This window comes from Amblyraja radiata, chromosome 21 (assembly GCF_010909765.2).
Source record: "Amblyraja radiata isolate CabotCenter1 chromosome 21, sAmbRad1.1.pri, whole genome shotgun sequence".
Lineage (NCBI taxonomy): Eukaryota > Metazoa > Chordata > Chondrichthyes > Rajiformes > Rajidae > Amblyraja > Amblyraja radiata.
Window position 1 is genome coordinate 6591252 of NC_045976.1, and position 18014 is coordinate 6609265.

Sequence of the window (18014 nt, forward strand, 5' to 3'; positions counted from 1 at the left end):
TCAGGACCGAACCCGGGCCTCCAGCTAGGGAGAAATTGTTACACTCCCACACTCCAAATACATACAGGTTTGTAGGTTAATTGGCTTGGTATAAATGTAAATTGTCCCTAGTGTGTGTAGGATAGTGATAGTGTATGGGGATCGCTGGTTGGTGCGGACTTGGTGGGCCGAAGGGGCTTTTTTGTGCTGTATGTCCAAACTAAACTAAAAACTAAAACAAAATGCTGGAGTAACTCAGCGGGTCAGGCAGCATCTCTGGAGAGAAGGAAAAATTAAACTAAACAGGTGACACTGGGTGAAAGACAAGGAGCATCCCTTCAATTTGTTTGTTTGTTTGTTTCCGTACAGGTGAAGTACGAGCCCATTTAAAATCATCTCCATATCGACAAACGTTGTGACAAAAAAAGCTTTTGTCAATTCTTTTCCTCACTACAAGTGGCTTTCATTAGTTTCCACCCTTTAATTAATTAATTAATTAATTAATTAATTAACTTGATTAGCTTTATTTTATATACAAGCTAATTTGTAAAGGGAAAATCTATTCACCCTCTTCTGCGTTGCCAAACAAGTATTTTATCTTTGATGTTGAGGCCACAATTTTCATCGTAGATTTGCTTAGAAATGCAGATTCTTTTCAAAACATCATCTTTCAAGATTCTGATATCTTTCATGACAGACAACGGTGATTCGCCACAGTGTTCGATTGGAATTGCAAATGGCAGGAGTATTCTCTGATCTCTGTCCTTTCTCCATTCGATGCAGTGGCCTCTTGTTACACGCTCAGTTGCCAGTGCTCGAGTTTCTATGCAAGGAACCTGTGCATTCAAGGACCGCAGAACAGAATCCTTCCCCTGCTGGACATTGCAAGGCTGTTTTCATTGGGGACCCCCCTCAAACAAGGGACTGGATATCACTCCATGGGGGCCACGTTGAGTGCCAAATGTATCTTTTTAAAGACAGGTGCAACACCGTTGAATAGGACCTTGGAATGGCCAACTAAGCCGTAGATTTGGTCCAATAGTAAAATGAAGCACATGCGAGTTGAAGGGGGTGGAATAGAATGGGGCCTTTGAGGAATATAAAGAAAGGAGAGGGAAAAAAGTGTTTGAGTAGAAAGGCCAAATGGCTTTGGCGAGTTGGATTAAAGCAAATCCCAATACTTTTTATTTCTATGTTGAAAACAATAGGGGAACTAGGGAGAAGGTACTGTAGACAGACACACAATGCTGGAGTAACTCGGCGGGACAGGCAGCATCTCTGGAGAGAAGGAATGGGTGACGTTTCGGGGTTGAGATGCTTCTCAGGACCACTCAAGAATAAAGGAGGGAATGTGTAAGAAAGAGCTGCAGATGCTGGTGTAAATCGAAGGTGGACACAAAATGCTGGAGTAACTCAGTGGGTGAGGCAGCATCTCTGGAGAGAAGGAATGGGCCATGTTTCAGGTCGAGACCCTCTTCAGAATAATTAAATAATCAGGACTAAAGGGGGGAATTTGTGCTTGTGCTAAATGAGTTTGTACCTTGCGCCTGCTTTCACCAAGGAGCTGGACAAGGAAAGCAGTGAGGTCAGAGTGGAGAATAAAACAATTAGTTCTTAGGGACGGCATGGTGGCGCAGCGGTAGAGTTGCTGCCTCACAGCGCCAGAGACCCAAGTTCGATCCTGACTACGAGTGCTGCCTGTATGGAGTTTGTACGTTCTCCCCGTGACCTACGTGGGTTTTCTCCGAGATCTTTGGTTTCCTCCCGCACTCCAAAGACGTACAGATATGTAGGTTGATTGGTTTGGTATATATGTAAATTGTCCAGTGTATATGTAGGGTAGGGTTAATGTGTGGGGATTACTGGACAGTGCAGACTCGGTGGGCTGAGGGGCCTGTTTCCACGCTGTATTTCTAAAGTTAAAAAATACTAATGTGTAAGGATAGCTTGAGATTACGGAGGAGTTAGATGTTAGGGGTCTGGAAAAGCATTAAGGTGGATAAATCCCCAGGACCTGATGGGATCTATACCAGGTTATTGAGAGAGGCAAGAGAGGAGACTATGGGAGCCTGATGAAGATCTTAGCATCTTCTCTAGCCACAGGTGAGGTCCCGGAGGACTGGAGAGTAGCTAATGTTGTTCCTTTATTTAAGAAGGGGAGTAGTGAGAATACAGGAAATTATAGGCCGGTGAGCCTCATATCAGTGGTAGGAAGGCTATTGGAGAGGATTCTTCGGAATAGGATTTACTCCGATTTGGAAGAGAATGGGTTAGTTAGCGACAGCCAGCACGGCTGTTTACATGGCAGGTAGTGTCTAACTGGATTTAGTTTTTGAGGAGGTGATGGATGAGGGTAGGGCAGTGGATACTGCCTACATGCGTGTTAGTTAAGGTCCCACATGCTCCACCGCAGCCTACACCTGATGACCAGGAAGGCTCGGCAGACGGCGTGACTGGGAAGGCGCCACTGAAGACATTGGACGCGAGGAGGGTGATGCCTACAGCGCCTTCACCGTCAGCTGAAGGAGGAGCCCCTGGGACACAAAGATGGCCGATCCGGTTGAAGGTGACGGAGAAGGCCCTGCAGGAGCCTGGGGCTTTCCTGGATCAGGAACTGCTCCAGTAGACCGAGCATGCGGGCCGACTGGACTTTGGACTTTGTAGGAATGGCGCTAAAACATGGCGGAACCCACATGTGTAAACATGCAAAAAGAATTTAATTGTGCAGCTGCATATTTGACAAATAAAGCACCGTTGAAACATTTAACATCTGCTAAATAAATCAGACTGTCGCCTAGTTCCATGCAAAGCAAATGGCCATCCTAATCAATTGGAGAAGCCAAGGAATAGAAATTTAACAAAATCCCTCTCTTCACCCTCTCAGGTAATGCAAACAAGTCCTGGACATCACTTGGGCCAATTGCTTTCCATAAAGCCACTTCATTTCTTTGTTGCTTTTGAAAGAATCTGCTATAAAGCCACAAGTGTGCAAAACTCATTGTATTGTCGAGAGTCAAGAATGCTTCATTGTCATATGTACAAAAAACGGAACAATAAAATTCTTACTTGTAGCAGCACGACAGCTCTGTAAACACAGTACACTTAAGTAACAAAATAAACAAAAGACATTTCTAAATTTTTAAATAAATATGACTTCAAAAGCTTGATGCAACCAAGAAAGTTTGTGCTGAGTTAGTAATGAAAGCACCTTATGAAACATAAAAAATAGGCGTAGGAGTTGTTCCCTCGAGCCAGCAATATGATCATGGCTGATCATCCAAAATCAGTACCCCGTTCCTGCTTTCTTCCCCATATCCCTTGATTCCGTTAACCCTAAGAGCTAAATCTAATTCTCTCTTGAAAACATCCAGAGAATTGGCCTCCACTGCCTTTTGTGGCAGAGAATTCCACAGATTCACAACTCTCTGGGTGAAAAAGTTTAACCTCATCTCAGTCCTTATTCTTAAACTGTGACCCCCTGGTTCTGGACTCCCCCAACATCGGGAACATTTTTCCTACATTTAGCCTGTCCAATCCATTAAGAATTTTATATGTTTCTATAAGATCCCCTCTCATCATTCTAAATTCCAGTGAATATAAGCCCGGTCGACCCACTCTTTCATCATATGTCAGTCCCGCCATCCCGAGAATTAACCCGGTGAACCTACACTGCACTCCCTCAATAGCAATAATGTCCTTTAGTCAAATTAGGAGACCAAAACTGCACACAATACTCCAGGTGTGGTCTCACCAGGACAACCTGTACAATTGCAGTAGGACCTCCTTGCTCCTAAACTCAAATCCTCTAACAATGAAGGCCAACATGCTATTAGCTTTCTTCACTGCCTGCTGTACAGAAAGCCCAACGGTGCATGTGTCACAAGTAATGGACAAGTTGGTGACAGGAATATCTTGGCCAATGGGTAGTTTGGAGCATAGTTGTTGCCACCGTGTCGATCAGGCCCTTTAAATGTTCACGTACTCAGTAAGAATCCAAATAACAGCAATCGTTTGACACGAGGCCCAACCTTGTGACGGGCATTTTGGAAACCAGATTAATGATTAGCTTGTTTCCGTCTGTTAGGATTTGCTTTGCCTCCGTAATAAAACGTGACAACTTGTGACATGCCGTGTGTAATTGAACAGATAAATCAAAAGGGCCTTTTGTATAAAGAAAAAGATAGATGGGCAGCAAGCAGCAGGCATGGCATCTCCCCTATCAGACCGAGCCTCACCAGCAAAGCTTCCAATAAATTGCCCATTAATTATAAGATTTATTATTTCTGGCTTTTACTTCAACCGATTTCAGTTCAGTCCACAATAGTTCCGTAGAAATCATTAACTAACCACAGGGGAAACACTATTGTAGCCACATCTAACAATGTTAGCAAACAAACATGTTGTAAACAATGAAAGTAAAAATAAAGTGCATGCACTGTTTTTTTTACAAATCAACATGGATTTTTAGCAAACATCTGTGTGTCAGTAGTCAAAGAAATAATATATTTGTTAACTGTCTATAAAAGATGCAGCTTTTACTTTTTACATTTTGTTCCTTCTTTGAACAAGCAAATAAAGATTCACCTTGTAACACTCCCCGCCCCTTCCCTCAAGCTTTGCCCGAGCCTGTCCCTTACATCTCAGTGGCAGTGTTAGGGGCAGTCTTGATTATTAACGGTGTCAGGGGCTATGGGGATAAAGGCAGGAGAATAGTGTTGAGAGGGAGAGATAGATCAGCCATACTAGCACCACTATGAAAGTGTATGATGTTCAACTAAGGTAGCAAAGAGGTTGCAGTGAACACGTTCTCATCATAAGAGGTGCTGCAAAGATAGTCAACAACTTCAAGTTCCTAGGATCTGTACGGCCAGCAACCTAACCTGGTCCCTTCACACTGATGCGGTGATCAAGAAAGCACATCAGAATATTTACTCTTAGACATCTGAGCAGATTCAGCATGTCCACGAGGATTCTCTTGAACTTCTACAGATGCACTCTGTAAAGTATTCAGGCAGAAAGCATCTCAGCCTGGTGTGGGCAACTGCTCTGCTCATGTCTGCCTGAACTTGCATAGAATGATGAACACAGCCCTGTCCATCACAGGCTGATTGCTGAATCACAATATAACCACGAAGGAGAAGTGCCAGTCAGCCATGATCACAATGAATGGCGGTGCTGGCTCGAAGGGCCGAATGGCCTCCTCCTGCACCTATTTTCTATGTTTCTATGCTTCTATGCCATTACTTACCTGGGCGTTTAAAGAGATCTGGCATGTTACCAAATACACTTACAGACTATTACTGCTGCACAGTTTAGTTGCAACATGCACAGTGGCGCAGCGGGTAGAGGTTCGATCCTGACCTCGGATCCTGTCTGTGTAGTGTTTGCATGTTCTCACTGTGAACGTGGGTGTCCGCCGGGTGCTCCGATTTCCTCCCACATCCCAAAGGCGTGCGGATTTTGTAGGTTCATTGGTGACCATAAAATTGCCCCTGGTTGTTAGGGAGTGAATGCGAAAGTGGAATAATATAGAACTGGTGTGATGGTCAGCGTGAACTTGGTGCAACGAAGAATCTGTTTCCATGCTGTGTCGCTAAACTAAACATGAATTGGGACAGCAATTCAAATGCAAGAAGTTGCAGAGATTTGTGCACACGGCCCAGGCCATCATTGGCAACATTGAAAGCACATACATGAGGCGCTGCCTCAAGAAGATAGCATCTATTTTCAAGGATGCCACTATCTGGCCATGCCCTTTTTTCAGAAGCCTGAAGTCCCACATAACCAGCTTCAAGAACAGCTACTTTCCTGCAACCATCAGGTTCTTGACAGAACACTTTTTGCGCTTTCATGGACTCAGTCAACGGGACATGGAGTGATACAGTGTGGAATCAGGCCTTTCGACCCAACTTGCCCACACCAGCCAACCTGTCCCATGTACATTAGTCCCACTTGCCAGTGCTTGGCCCATATCACTCTAAACCTGTCTTTATTTAAGTTTGGTTTAGAGATACAGTACGGAAACAGGCCCACTATGTCCGCACCGACCAGCGATCCCCACACATTAACACACTAGGGACAATTTACACTAATACCAAGCCTTTTTACCTACAAAACTGTACGTTTTTGGAGTGTGGGAGGAAACTGAAGATCTCAGAGAAATCTCACGCGGTCACGGGGAGAACGTACAAACTCCGTACAGACAGCACCTGTAGTCGAGGTTGAACCCGGATCTCCAGCGCTGCGAGCACTGTAAGGCAGCAACTCTACTGCTAGGCTACCATGCCACCCTCTCCGTATACCTGTCTAATTGGAATGGATTAAAGGCCGATAAATCCCCAGGGCCAGATAGGCTGCATCCCAGAGTACTTAAGGAAGTAGCCCCAGAAATAGTGGATTCATTAGTGATAATTTTTCAAACCTCTTTAGATTCTGGAGTAGTTCCTGAGGATTGGAGGGTAGCTAATGTGACCCCACTTTTTAATAAGGGAGGGAGCGAGAAAACGGGGAATTACAGACCAGTTAGTCTAACATCGGTAGTGGGGAAACTGCTAGAGTCGGTTATTAAAGATGGGATAGCAGCACATTTGGAAAGTGGTGAAATCATTGGACAAAGTCAGCATGGATTTATGAAAGGTAAATCATGTTTGACGAATCTTATAGAATTTTTCGAGGATGTAACTAGTAGAGTGGATAAGGGAGAACCAGTGGATGTGTTATATCTGGACTTTCAGAAGACTTTCGACAAAGTCCCACATAAGAGACTAGTATACAAACTTAAAGCACACGGTATTGGGGGTTCAGTATTGATGTGGATAGAGAACTGGCTGGCAGACAGGAATGAAAGAGTAGGAGTAAACGGGTCCTTTTCAGAATGGCAGGCAGTGACTAGTTTTCCCCTCATTCTCCTGCGCTCCAGGGAGTAGAGTCCCAATCTGCTCAACATTTTCCAATGGCTCAGACCTTCGATTCCTGGCAACATCTTTGCAAATCTTCTTTGCAACCTTTCAAACTTGACAACATCTTTCCTGTAACATGGCGCCCAGAACTGAACACAATATTGTTTTGCACTAATATCTTGGTTTTGCAAGTCTTTTCTTCTTACTGCGTTGTATAATTTATGTGCAACATGGTTCGTGTGTTGTCTGGGTATATGCGCCTGTGATGCTGCTACAAGCAAGATTTTCATTGTACCTCTACTTCACTGTACTGTGCATATGACAACAAACTTGGCCTCCTTCCAACCAGTCCATCGTCAGTGCGTTGCATCAGGAAGGCTGGAAATATCGACAAGGATGCCTGCTTTCCCTTTTCTCTGCAGAGTGGTGGGTACCTGGGACTGTCTGCCAGGTGGGGTGGTGGAGGCAGATACGACTATGGTGTTTAAGAGGCTTTTATATAGGTACATGCACTATGCAGTGAGTCAAAGGACATGGATCACATGCAGACAAATGAGCTTAGTTTATCGTGGCATTATGTTCAGCACAGATCTAGTGGGCCGAAGGGCCCGTTCCTGTGCTGTACTGTTATATGCTCTATGTACTGGTGGAAGATGTAGGATCTTGAAAACTTGGAAATCCAGATTTTCTAACTTCGAGTAATCCTTGCTTTCCCCCTCTCTCCATCCCTGCCCTTTCCCAGTTCTCTGACCAGTCCCATTGTCTCCGACTACATTTAATCTGTGTTTGCTTTGTCCTTACCTTCTCCCAACTACATTTTCCTTGAACTTCATCCTGTTTGTCCTGTTTTCACACCTTATACTTCCTTATCTATGTCTCCCTCTCCGCTGACATCAGAAGGGTCTTAAACTGAAACGTCACCTATTCCTTCTCTCCAGAGAGGCTGCCTGTCCCACTGAGTTACTCCAGCTTTTGTGTCTAGCCCAGATTTTAAAATAACTCAGTCACCACTGATATCGGATTCCTGAATTATCCAGCTCTCTCACATTCTCTGCCAGGAAATGCTGGTGCATATTCTTGCTCTTAACTCTTTCTCATTTGCTTATTCTGTTATTTGCTCTTTAGTTTTTTTTTGTACTACTTCAGATTGAACCACAATCTTTGCACCATTCCGCTGTTTTGCATTTGTCTTTGTATTTATTGGTGTACTTATTGTATTCATGAGCTTCAAGCAAAACAGGCACACCAACGCCTCTACTTCCTTAGAAGGCTCCGGAAGTTCGGCTCCCACCAACTCTCACCAACTTCTACAGATGCACCATAGAAAGCATTTTATCGGGATGCATCACAGCTTGGTTTTGGGAACAGCTCCGTCCAAGATCGCAAGAAATTACATTGAATTGTGGACGCAGCCCAGACCATCACACCAACCAACCTCCCTTCCATTGACTCCATCTACACCACACTCTGCCTCTGCAAGGCCAGCAGCATAATCAAGGACGAGTCGCACCCCAGCCACTTCCTCTTCTCCCCTCTTCCATCGGACAAAAGGTATAGGAGTGTGACAACGCACAGCTCCAGATTCAGGGACAGTTTCTTCCCAGCTGTTATCAGGCAACTGAATCATCCTACCACAACTAGAGTGCAGTGCTAAGCTACCATCTACCTCATTGGAGACCCTCACACTATCATTGATCACACTTTACTCGCTATCAAAGTTATTCCCCATTATCATGTATCTGTGCATTCTTGCTATTGAGGGAGTGCAGTGTAGGTTAATTCCCGGGTTGGCGGGACTGTCATATGCTGAGAGAATGGAGCAGCTGGACTTGTACACTCTGGAGTTTAGAAGGGTGAGAGGGGATCTCATTGAAACATATAAGATTGTTAAGGGCTTGGACACGCTAGAGGCAGGAAACATGTTCCCGATGTTGGGGGTGTCAAGAACCAGGGGCCACAGTTTAAGTAAGCCATTTAGAACGGAGACGAGGAAACACTTTTTCTCACAGAGAGTGGTGAGTCTGTGGAATTTTCTGCCTCAGAGGGCGGTGGAGGCAGGTTCTCTGGATGCTTTCAAGAGAGCTAGATAGGGCTCTTAAAAATAGCGGAGTCAGGGGATATGGGGAGAAGGTAGGAACGGGGTACTGATTGGGGATGATCAGCCATGATCACATTGAATGGCGGTGCTGGCTCGAAGGGCCGAATGGCCTACTCCTGCACCTATTGTCTATTGTCTATTGTACTCTGTGAATAGCTCAATTAAAATCATGTAGTTGTCTTCCTGCTGACTGGTTAGCACCAAAGATCTTATAGCAAAGCAAGATGGGTTACTCTCACGCAAACGTGTAGTCCGCTCATGGGCGGATTCATGGGTGATTATAGGACCCATTTTAGCAACCTGCCCCCGCCATCTTGTTCCGCCATCTTGCTTCCGGCCAAAGATTGGATCCGCAGCGGGGAGAGGGAGTGTGGGGCCCGGGGCAGCGGGAGAGGGAGTGTGGGGCCCGGGAGAGGGAGTGTGGGGCCCGGGCAGCGGGAGAGGGAGGTGTGGGGCAAGCGGGGAGAGGGAGTGTGGGGCCCGGGGCAGCGGGAGAGGGAGTGTGGGGCCCGGGGCAGCGGGAGAGGGAGTGTGGGGGCCAGGGGAGAGGAGCATAGGAGGGGGGGGGAGACATTGTAGTGTGGGGGCAGGCGAGAGAGTGCCGGGGGGGGGGATAAGGTCTAATGTGTGTGAAGTTGCGGGGAGGTTTACAATGTTTCTTATTTAATGTCACTTGTCTAGTCTGAAATAAAGTTCATTATTGGATCAGAAGAAATATAATTGTGTGTGTTATATGATTATATACATTTATATAATTTTCATGTATGTGTGTTTATAAACATTTTATTCTTTAACAAGAATTAACAGATTTATGAACTAACAGAATTATGAATCTAACCCTATATCACGCACAAAAACTTCCCCCGCAATGTCAATCACCCTGCGAGTCGGGTCGGTTCCGGTTACTACAAAATCAACTCAAACACTGCTTGTGAGCCATTTAAAAACAAATGATTTAAAAAACATTAAAAAAGACAATTACCAGAGTCAATTTTTATTGTTGACAAGAAGTATGAACTGACAGATTTATGAATCTAACCCACACAAACTGTTGCCCCGCAACATTGATTACACTGCGAGTCGGGTCGGGTCAGGTAGGCTCAGGTTACTAAAATGGGCGGGGGGAAATGCCCAGGATCCCCTCCATAGCGTACTACACGTCAGCCCATTGCATTTCGCAGGAGTAGCCTATCTTGCTCCGCTATAAGATCTTTGGTTAGCATGCAACTATAGCTTTTCCCTGTATCAAGGTGACATGACAATAAACTCAAGTAAACTGGGAATGTCACTGCACCCTGGCGTATATGGCAATGTGAACAGCCAACAATTACACGAGAATAAGGAACAGGAACTTGCTGGGAATCACCAATGTTAGTCCCCATTAAGTGTGTAGGCTGAAGATGCGGCTTTACTGAAAAAGGCACAAAGTAACTCAGCGAGTCGGGCAGCATGTCAGAAGGGCATGAATAGGGGTGGGGTCCCTTGTTCAGACTGACCGTAGTGGGGGAGAGGACGTTGGCGGCGATGTGGCGGCAGGAATCAGCGCTATGCTGGAGTGTAGGCCTGTTGAGGGTGTCCAGCCCAAACCATTGGTGGAGCAGAGCTTGTGCGGTTGACTGGTAAGTATGCCCCTGTCCCACTTAGGAAACCTGAACGGAAACGACTCACGGAAACCTTGGCGCCCCAGCCAAGGTTTCCGTGAGTCGCCAGCGCTTTTGGTCACTCGCCTGGAAAGCCTCGACCGAAGCGTGAGCTGCATTTACGGAAGAGAGAGAGAGAGAGAGAGCGAGAGCGAGAGAGAGAGAGAGAGAGAGAGAGAGAGACCCCCCGCGCGCGAAGGTGGGGGCCAGGGACAGCGGAGGAGCGCTAGAGAGAGCGATCCTATAGGATCTTTGCTGAAAACTGCAGGAAGGCGATGGCCTTCGACTGCCTGTAAGTAAATAGCGACCCCACTCCACTGGCTTCCACCAAACGGCAACCTATTTTTAGTCGGGGCCGGTTTTGTTGAAATAATCGCAGGAACATAGAAGAAGCCTCCACTATGCAGAAACCACTTTCGACTATTAGGGGGAGTCACCAAAACCTCCGGGAACCTCACGGAAACCTCAAGGTTTCCTAAGTGGGACAGTGTTAACTTGTTAGTCTTTTAAGTTTAGTGAAGTGTTTTAAGTTGACATCTTTAAGAATTTCAACTTTAATTGTACAGGTAATTGTTTTATCTTTTTTTAATAGATAAGGTGGTTTAAGTCATCATAATTCTATGCATGCAGCAGGTGTCCACCGACCAGCGATCCCTGTAGATTAGCACGATCCTACACACACACACACACACACACACACACGCACACGCACACACACACACACACGCGAGAGACACACACGACTGTACCAAGTCAATTAACGTACAAACCTGTACGTCATTGGAGTTTGAGAGGAAACTGGAGCACCCGGAGAAAACCCACGCAGACACGGGGAAAACGTACAAACTTCGTTTGGACAGGGTCTCCGAGACTGCGAGCGCTGTAGGCAGCAACTCTACCGCAGCGCCACCGTGCCGCCCTTGGTAATTACGGGCCTGTCCCACTTACGCTGCCTGCCCGGTTACAACGGTGCCTCCCTGTTGCATTAAATCTGAAGAGAGACACACAAAATGCTGGAGTAACGCAGCGAGTCAGGCAGCAACTCTGGAGATAAAGGAATAGGTGACATTTCGGATCGGAACCCTTCTTCAGACCTGAAAAGTTACGTATTTCTTTTTCTCCAGAGATGCTGCCCGACCCGCTGAGTCACTCCAGCTTTTTTTTTTGTCTCTCTTCGTGAGAAACCGGTATCTGCAGTTCCTTCCTGCACATTGATCTGAAGAGACTGGGGGCCAGCGAATAAATGAGAGCGGTGCAAGGACACTGAGACTGCGGGGAGCTTGTGGCAAGACCTGGAACCGTACGTTGGGTTGGGCATATATAGAGAAAGGAACTGCAGATGCTGGTGTACAATGAAGAAAGCTGGAGTAACTCAGCGGGACAGGCAGCATCTCTGGAGAGAAGGAATGGGTGAGGTTTCGGGTCGAGTCCCTTCCTCAGACCATACTTGGGGTGATTGGCCTTGTCCACTCGAATAACACCACCAAAGGTGAGACAGTTAGACAAGGATTGGAGCGGCCCCGAGTTAGTGTTTGGCCAAGTGCATGCAGTAACGCCTATGGATGGCGAGGGACAGTGGCCCGCGGGACAAACCCACCCAGCCAAACAACGCTGGGAGACTAAATGTGCAGGAAGGGACTGGGCTCAGCGGTGGAGTTGCTGCTTTACAGCGCCAGAGACCCGGGTTCGATCCTGACTACGGGTGCTGTGTCTTTACAGAATTTGTACATTCTGCCCGTGACCCGCGTGAGTTTTCTCCGGGAGCTCCGATTTCCTCAAGATTCAAAAGAGTTTTATTGTCGTGTATCTCTGATAGGACAATGAAATTCTTGCTTTGCTTCAGCACAACAGAACATAGTAGGCATGAATATAGAACAGATCAGTGTGTCCATATACCATTGCATAAATATATACACACATGAATAAATATCCCATATCCTAAAGAGGTATACAGTAGGTTTGTAGGTAAATTGGCTTGGGTAACATTGTAAAATCTTCCCTTATGTTATTGTGCGGGGGTCGCTGGTCGGCGGGGACCCGGTGGGCCTGTTTGCGCGCTGTATCTAAACTAAACTGCAGATACTGGTTTATATCGGAGACAGACACAAAATGCTGGAGTAGCTCAGCGGGTCAGGCAGCAACTCTGGAGAACAAGAATATATGAATTTTCTGGTCGGAATTCTTCTTGAGGCTGGATGTAAGGGGGTCTCTTTTTCTCTTCGTTGTCTATCTTATGGCTGGGAGACCGCGGGCAGGTCTGAAAAGGTGAGTACGGTCTACTGGCGTTTTCAGTCGCTGGCTGGTTCCCTTGGCTAGCAGTATCCTGCACCAGTCTCCACACGACATGTCAAAGGCTAGGGAAGCGATCTCCTCTGGAACCCAGCTAGTCAGCACAGAAACCGGGATGGATATTCCTAGAGTAGGAATCCACTTCCCTCAATGCGGTGGGAGTATCGGGATCTAGGAAATCAGTCAAAAAATAGGGCGGCGCAGCGGTAGAGTCGCTGCCTTACAGCGCCAGGATAACCGGGTTCGATCCTAACTGTCTGTACGGAGTTTGCACGTTCTCCCCGTGACCTGTGTGGGTTTTCTCCGGGTGCTCCGGTACAGTGTGCAGAGTGGGAGGTGAATTGCCTTGTAAAATTGTCCCATGTGTGTAGTATAATGTTATAATGCGTGGGGATCGCTGGTCGGCCCGGGCTCGGTGGGCCGAATGGCCTGTTTCCACACTGTATCTCTAAACTAAACTATACTAAAAAGCAAAGTGCTCCGTGGGGCTCCGTGGGTCAGTGGGGGGGGGGGGGGGGGGGGGGGGGGGGGGGGGGGGGGGGGGGGGGGGGTGGGGGGGGGGACGACAGACGTTTCGGCACGACAACACGTGTAAGAAGGAACTGCAGATGATAGTTTACACCGAAGCTAGACACAAAGTCTGATGAAGGGTCTCGAACCGAAACGCCACCTGTTCTTTCTCTCCAGAGATGCTGTCTGACCGGCTGAGTTACTCCAGCATTTTTGTGTCTAGTTTCGGGTCAAATCCCTTCTTCAGTCTGAGGTCTGAACTTTCATTTTTTTTAAACTCAAGAATCCAGCATATCTTGTGGCTCCAATAATTAAAATAGGTTCATTCAAACAAACAGAAATGCGACTGGAGCGTCTTTAGAAGTCTTTAAAGGTCTCTGTAGTTAAGGATTTTAAAATAAAATTTAAGATTATTGATATTTTTAACAGTTTGAAATTGTTTGGAATTTGGGGGAAATTATCATTTCTAATCGCCAGCATTGACTCCGGACAGATAAAAGAAAAATAATTATTTGACTGGAACATGAATTTCACAACATACAGCTGACTATTTGAGGAAGGACATTCTTGCTATTGAAGGAGTACAGCGTAGGTTCACGAGGTTAATTCCCTGGATGGCGGCACTGTCATATGATGAAAGAATGTAGTGACTGGGCTTGTATACACTGGAATTTAGAAGGATGAGAGGATATATTATAGAAACATTGGACAAGCTAGATGCAGAAAACATGTTCCCGATGTTGGGGGAGTCCAGAACCAGAGGCCACAGTTGAGGCCATTTAGAACTGAGATGAGGAAAAACTTTTACACCCAGAGAGCTGTGAATTTGTGGAATTCCCAGCCTCAGAAGGCAGTGGAGGCCGATTCACTTGATGCTTTCAAAAGAGAGTTAGATATAGCTGTTTAAGAAAGAACTGCAGATCTAACGTAGATTAAAAAAATGCTGGAGTAACTCAGCGGGCGAGGCAGCATCTATGGAGAGAAGGAATTGGCGACGTTTCAGTCTGAAGAAGGATCTCGACCCGAAACGTCGCGAATTCCTTCTCTCCGTCGATGCTGCTTCACTCGCTGAGTTTCTCCAGCATTTTTTTTAGTCTACGTTAGATGGAGCTCTTAGGGCTAGCGGAATCAAGGGATATGGGGAGAAGGCAGGAACGGGGTACTGTTTGTGGATGATCAGACATGATCACAGTGATTGGCGGTGCTGGCTCGAAGGACCGAATGTCCTACACCAGCGCATATTGTCTATGTATTTATGTATCTATGGATAGAGTTGCTGCCTTTCAGCGACAGAGCCCCGGGTTCGATCCTGACCACGGGTGCTGTCTGTATGGGGTTTGTACGTTCTCCTCCGTGACCTGCGTGGGTTTTCACCGGATGCTCCGGTTTCCTTGTCATAGAGCGTGGAAACAGGCTCTTCAGCCCAACTTGCCCTCACCGGCCAACATGTCCCATCTACACAAGTCCCACCTGCCTGCGTTTGGCCCATATCCCTCGAAACCTGTCTCATGCATGTATAGAATTTTTCATGGAGGTAATTAGTAGAGTGGATAAGGGACAACCCGTGGATGTGTTATATCTGGACTTCCAGAAGGCTTTCGACAAGTTCCCACATGAGAGATTAGTATACAAACTTAAAGCACACGGTATTGGGGGTTCAGTATTGATGTGGATAGAGAACTGGCTGGCAGACAGGAAGCAAAGAGTAGGAGTAAACGGGTCCTTTTCACAATGGCAGGCAGTGACTAGTGGGGTACCGCAAGGCTCAGTGCTGGGACCCCAGCTATTTACAATATATATTAATGATTTGGACGAGGGAATTGAATGCAACATCTCCAAGTTTGCGGATGACACGAAGCTGGGGGGCAGTGTTAGCTGTGAGGAAGATGCTAGGAGGCTGCAAGATGACTTGGATAGGCTGGGTGAGTGGGCAAATGCATGGCAGATGCAGTATAATGTGGATAAATGTGAGGTTATCCACTTTGGTGGCAAAAACAGGAAAGTAGACTATAACCTGAATGGTGGCCGATTGGGAAAAGGTGAGATGCAACGAGACCTGGGTGTCATGGTACACCAGTCATTGAAAGTAGGCATGCAGGTGCAGCAGGCAGTGAAGAAAGCGAATGGTATGTTAGCATTCATAGCAAAAGGATTTGAGTATAGGAGCAGGGAGGTTCTACTGCAGTTGTATAGGGTCTTGGTGAGACCACACCTGGAATATTGAGTACAGTTTTGGTCTCCTAATCTGAGGAAGGATATTCTTGCCATAGAGGGAGTACAGAGAAGGTTCACCAGACTGATTCCTGGGATGTCAGGACTTTCATATGACGAAAGACTGGATAGACTTGGCTTGAACTCGCTAGAATTTAGAAGATTGAGGGGGGATCTTATAGAAAAGTACACAATTCTGAAGTGGTTGGACAGTCCAGAACAAGGGGTCACAGTTTAAGGATAAAGGGGAAATCTTTTAGGAATGAGATGAGAAAAACATTTTTTACACAGAGAGTGGTGAATCTCTGGAATTCTCTGCCACAGAATGTAGTTGAGGCCAGTTCATTGGCTATATTTAAGTTAGATGTGGCCCTTGTGGTTAAAGGGATCAGGGGGTATGGAGAGAAGGCAGGTACAGGATACTGAGTTGGATGATCAGCCATGATCATATTGAATGGCGGTGCAGGCTCGAAGGGCCGAATCGCCTACTCCTGCACCTATTTTCTATGTTTCTATGTTTTCTATGTTTCCTCCCACACTCGAAAGTTTGTAGGTTCAATTGGCTTGGTAAATGTTAAAAAAAACAAATGTTCCTAGTGGGTGTAAGATAGTGTTTAATTGCGACTTTGCACATGACCCTCCCGACCCCCTCAACTTCCAGTATAGTCCCTGGTGGACTCTTCTGTAGTGATGGCTACAGGGTACAAGGTTTGTAGGTTAATTGGCTTCGGTTAACAAAAAAGTGAATTGGATGGTGCTAGTGGTCGAGGTGAACGCTAGTTAGTGTGGACTCGGTGGGCCGAAGGGTCTGTTTCCGCGCTGTATCTCCTCAATCTGTAACTGCACGCCATTCTCAAATTGCCCCCTCTCCACTTCGCCCCCTCTCTCCATTCCCTTCCCTGTGTGCTCATATTTTCTTTCTAAGATTCTCACTTCATCTCTTTCAGGAATGATGGAAAATCTGATGTCACCAATTTCATTTTAAATATGACTTTATTTCAAATCCACACATAACAAGTCTTAGCCCATCCCTTTAAAGATTCTGCTTCAGTTTTGAACTTTTATGAAAGGTTGTTTTCATCTATAAAATAAACCCTCCACAAGTTTGAATAGAAAATGTCGTTTCAATCGCTTTAAAACATCAAACTGGCGGCCAGGCCACTGAGCCGTGTCGGTAAGATTTGCAATGTAACAAACAATGTACGAAACGAATTTTACAAACAAATTAAATAGATGAACAGAATGCAAAACATTTGTGTTGGGTAAAATGGACGAATGGGATAACTGCAAGCGCGGCCACAAGGCAATATCTATCATTCCTGCGCGGTTAGATTCGGCGAATATTGCACCGTGTAGCGGTCATTTTTACGGGTTGTACAGATATGTTTTAACAGCAGCAAAGGGCGGTGGAAAGGAAGAGATTCTGTAAACAATTGTTCAGCAAACTCCGCCAAAGATCGAAGCGTGAGATAGCGGGGCGTTGAGTTACTGCACAGAGAGAGAGTCCATTCCCAGAAGACTTGTACAATGAAAACATTCAAAATGTTCATGTTTCTTTTTGGTGTAAGTGGGGTTAGCGGTAGAGTGGCTGGAGGTGGCTTTAGTGTGTGTGTGTGTGTGGTGGGGTGGTGGTGGGGGGCGACGGATCACAGGTGCGTTGCTTGGGGAGGTGAAGGTGTATGTTGGACACCTACCTGTCTTCTGTAAATCAGCCATGGCCGCCGAGATGCGGTCCCCGTCTCGGTCCCGGTCGCTTTCCGACGCCCCCGGCTCTCGCTGAGGACCCCGTTCATTCTGCATTGAATTCACATCGTCCGCCGCTTCCAAGCAAGTCATTGGGGTGGGTGGAAACTCCAGCGAAAATGGCTCTCCCAAGTTTCAAACGCTTGTAGTCCCAAGAGGTTTCCACCGGGAAGCGGGATTTTGGTTTTGCAACACAAGGTATTAACGACTCGCTCGCTCTCTGAAGGCAGAGAGAGGGAGAGGCAGAGGGAGAGGGGGAGGGAGGGGGAGAGGGACAGGGAGAGGGAGAGACAGCGGCAGAGAGAGAGGTAGAGAGAGAGACGGAGAGAGAGACAGAGGCAAAGAGGGAGACAGAGAGAGAGAGACAGAGACAGAGAGAGAGACAGAGACAGAGAGAGAGACAGAGGCAAAGAGGGAGACAGAGAGAGAGACAGAGGCAGAGAGAGATACAGGGACAGAGGCAGAGGGAGAGACAGAGACAGAGGCAGGGGCAGGGGTAGGGATAGAGGGAGATGGTTTGGGAGACAGTCCCCAAGCCTGTGATCACCTGCCGGGGATCCGCGATACTCGGAAACGATTTGAGGGGACATTTCACGAGTGTTTTTCTTTTTTTCTGTGTCATGTGCTCCGGATATGAACCGGAAT

The 18014-nt window shown here is 46.5% G+C and overlaps 1 protein-coding gene across 1 annotated transcript in view; it reads right to left on the minus strand.

The window, feature by feature from the left end:
* Window positions 1-17683, minus strand: part of socs2 (suppressor of cytokine signaling 2) — a 34829-nt gene extending 17146 nt beyond the window's left edge. Inside the window, exon 1 of the mRNA XM_033039416.1 lies at window positions 17321-17683. Coding sequence (XP_032895307.1) covers window positions 17321-17462 — 142 coding nt within the window. The 5' untranslated portion in view covers window positions 17463-17683. The remainder of the gene's footprint in view (window positions 1-17320) is intronic.
* Window positions 17684-18014: the final 331 nt, after the last annotated feature.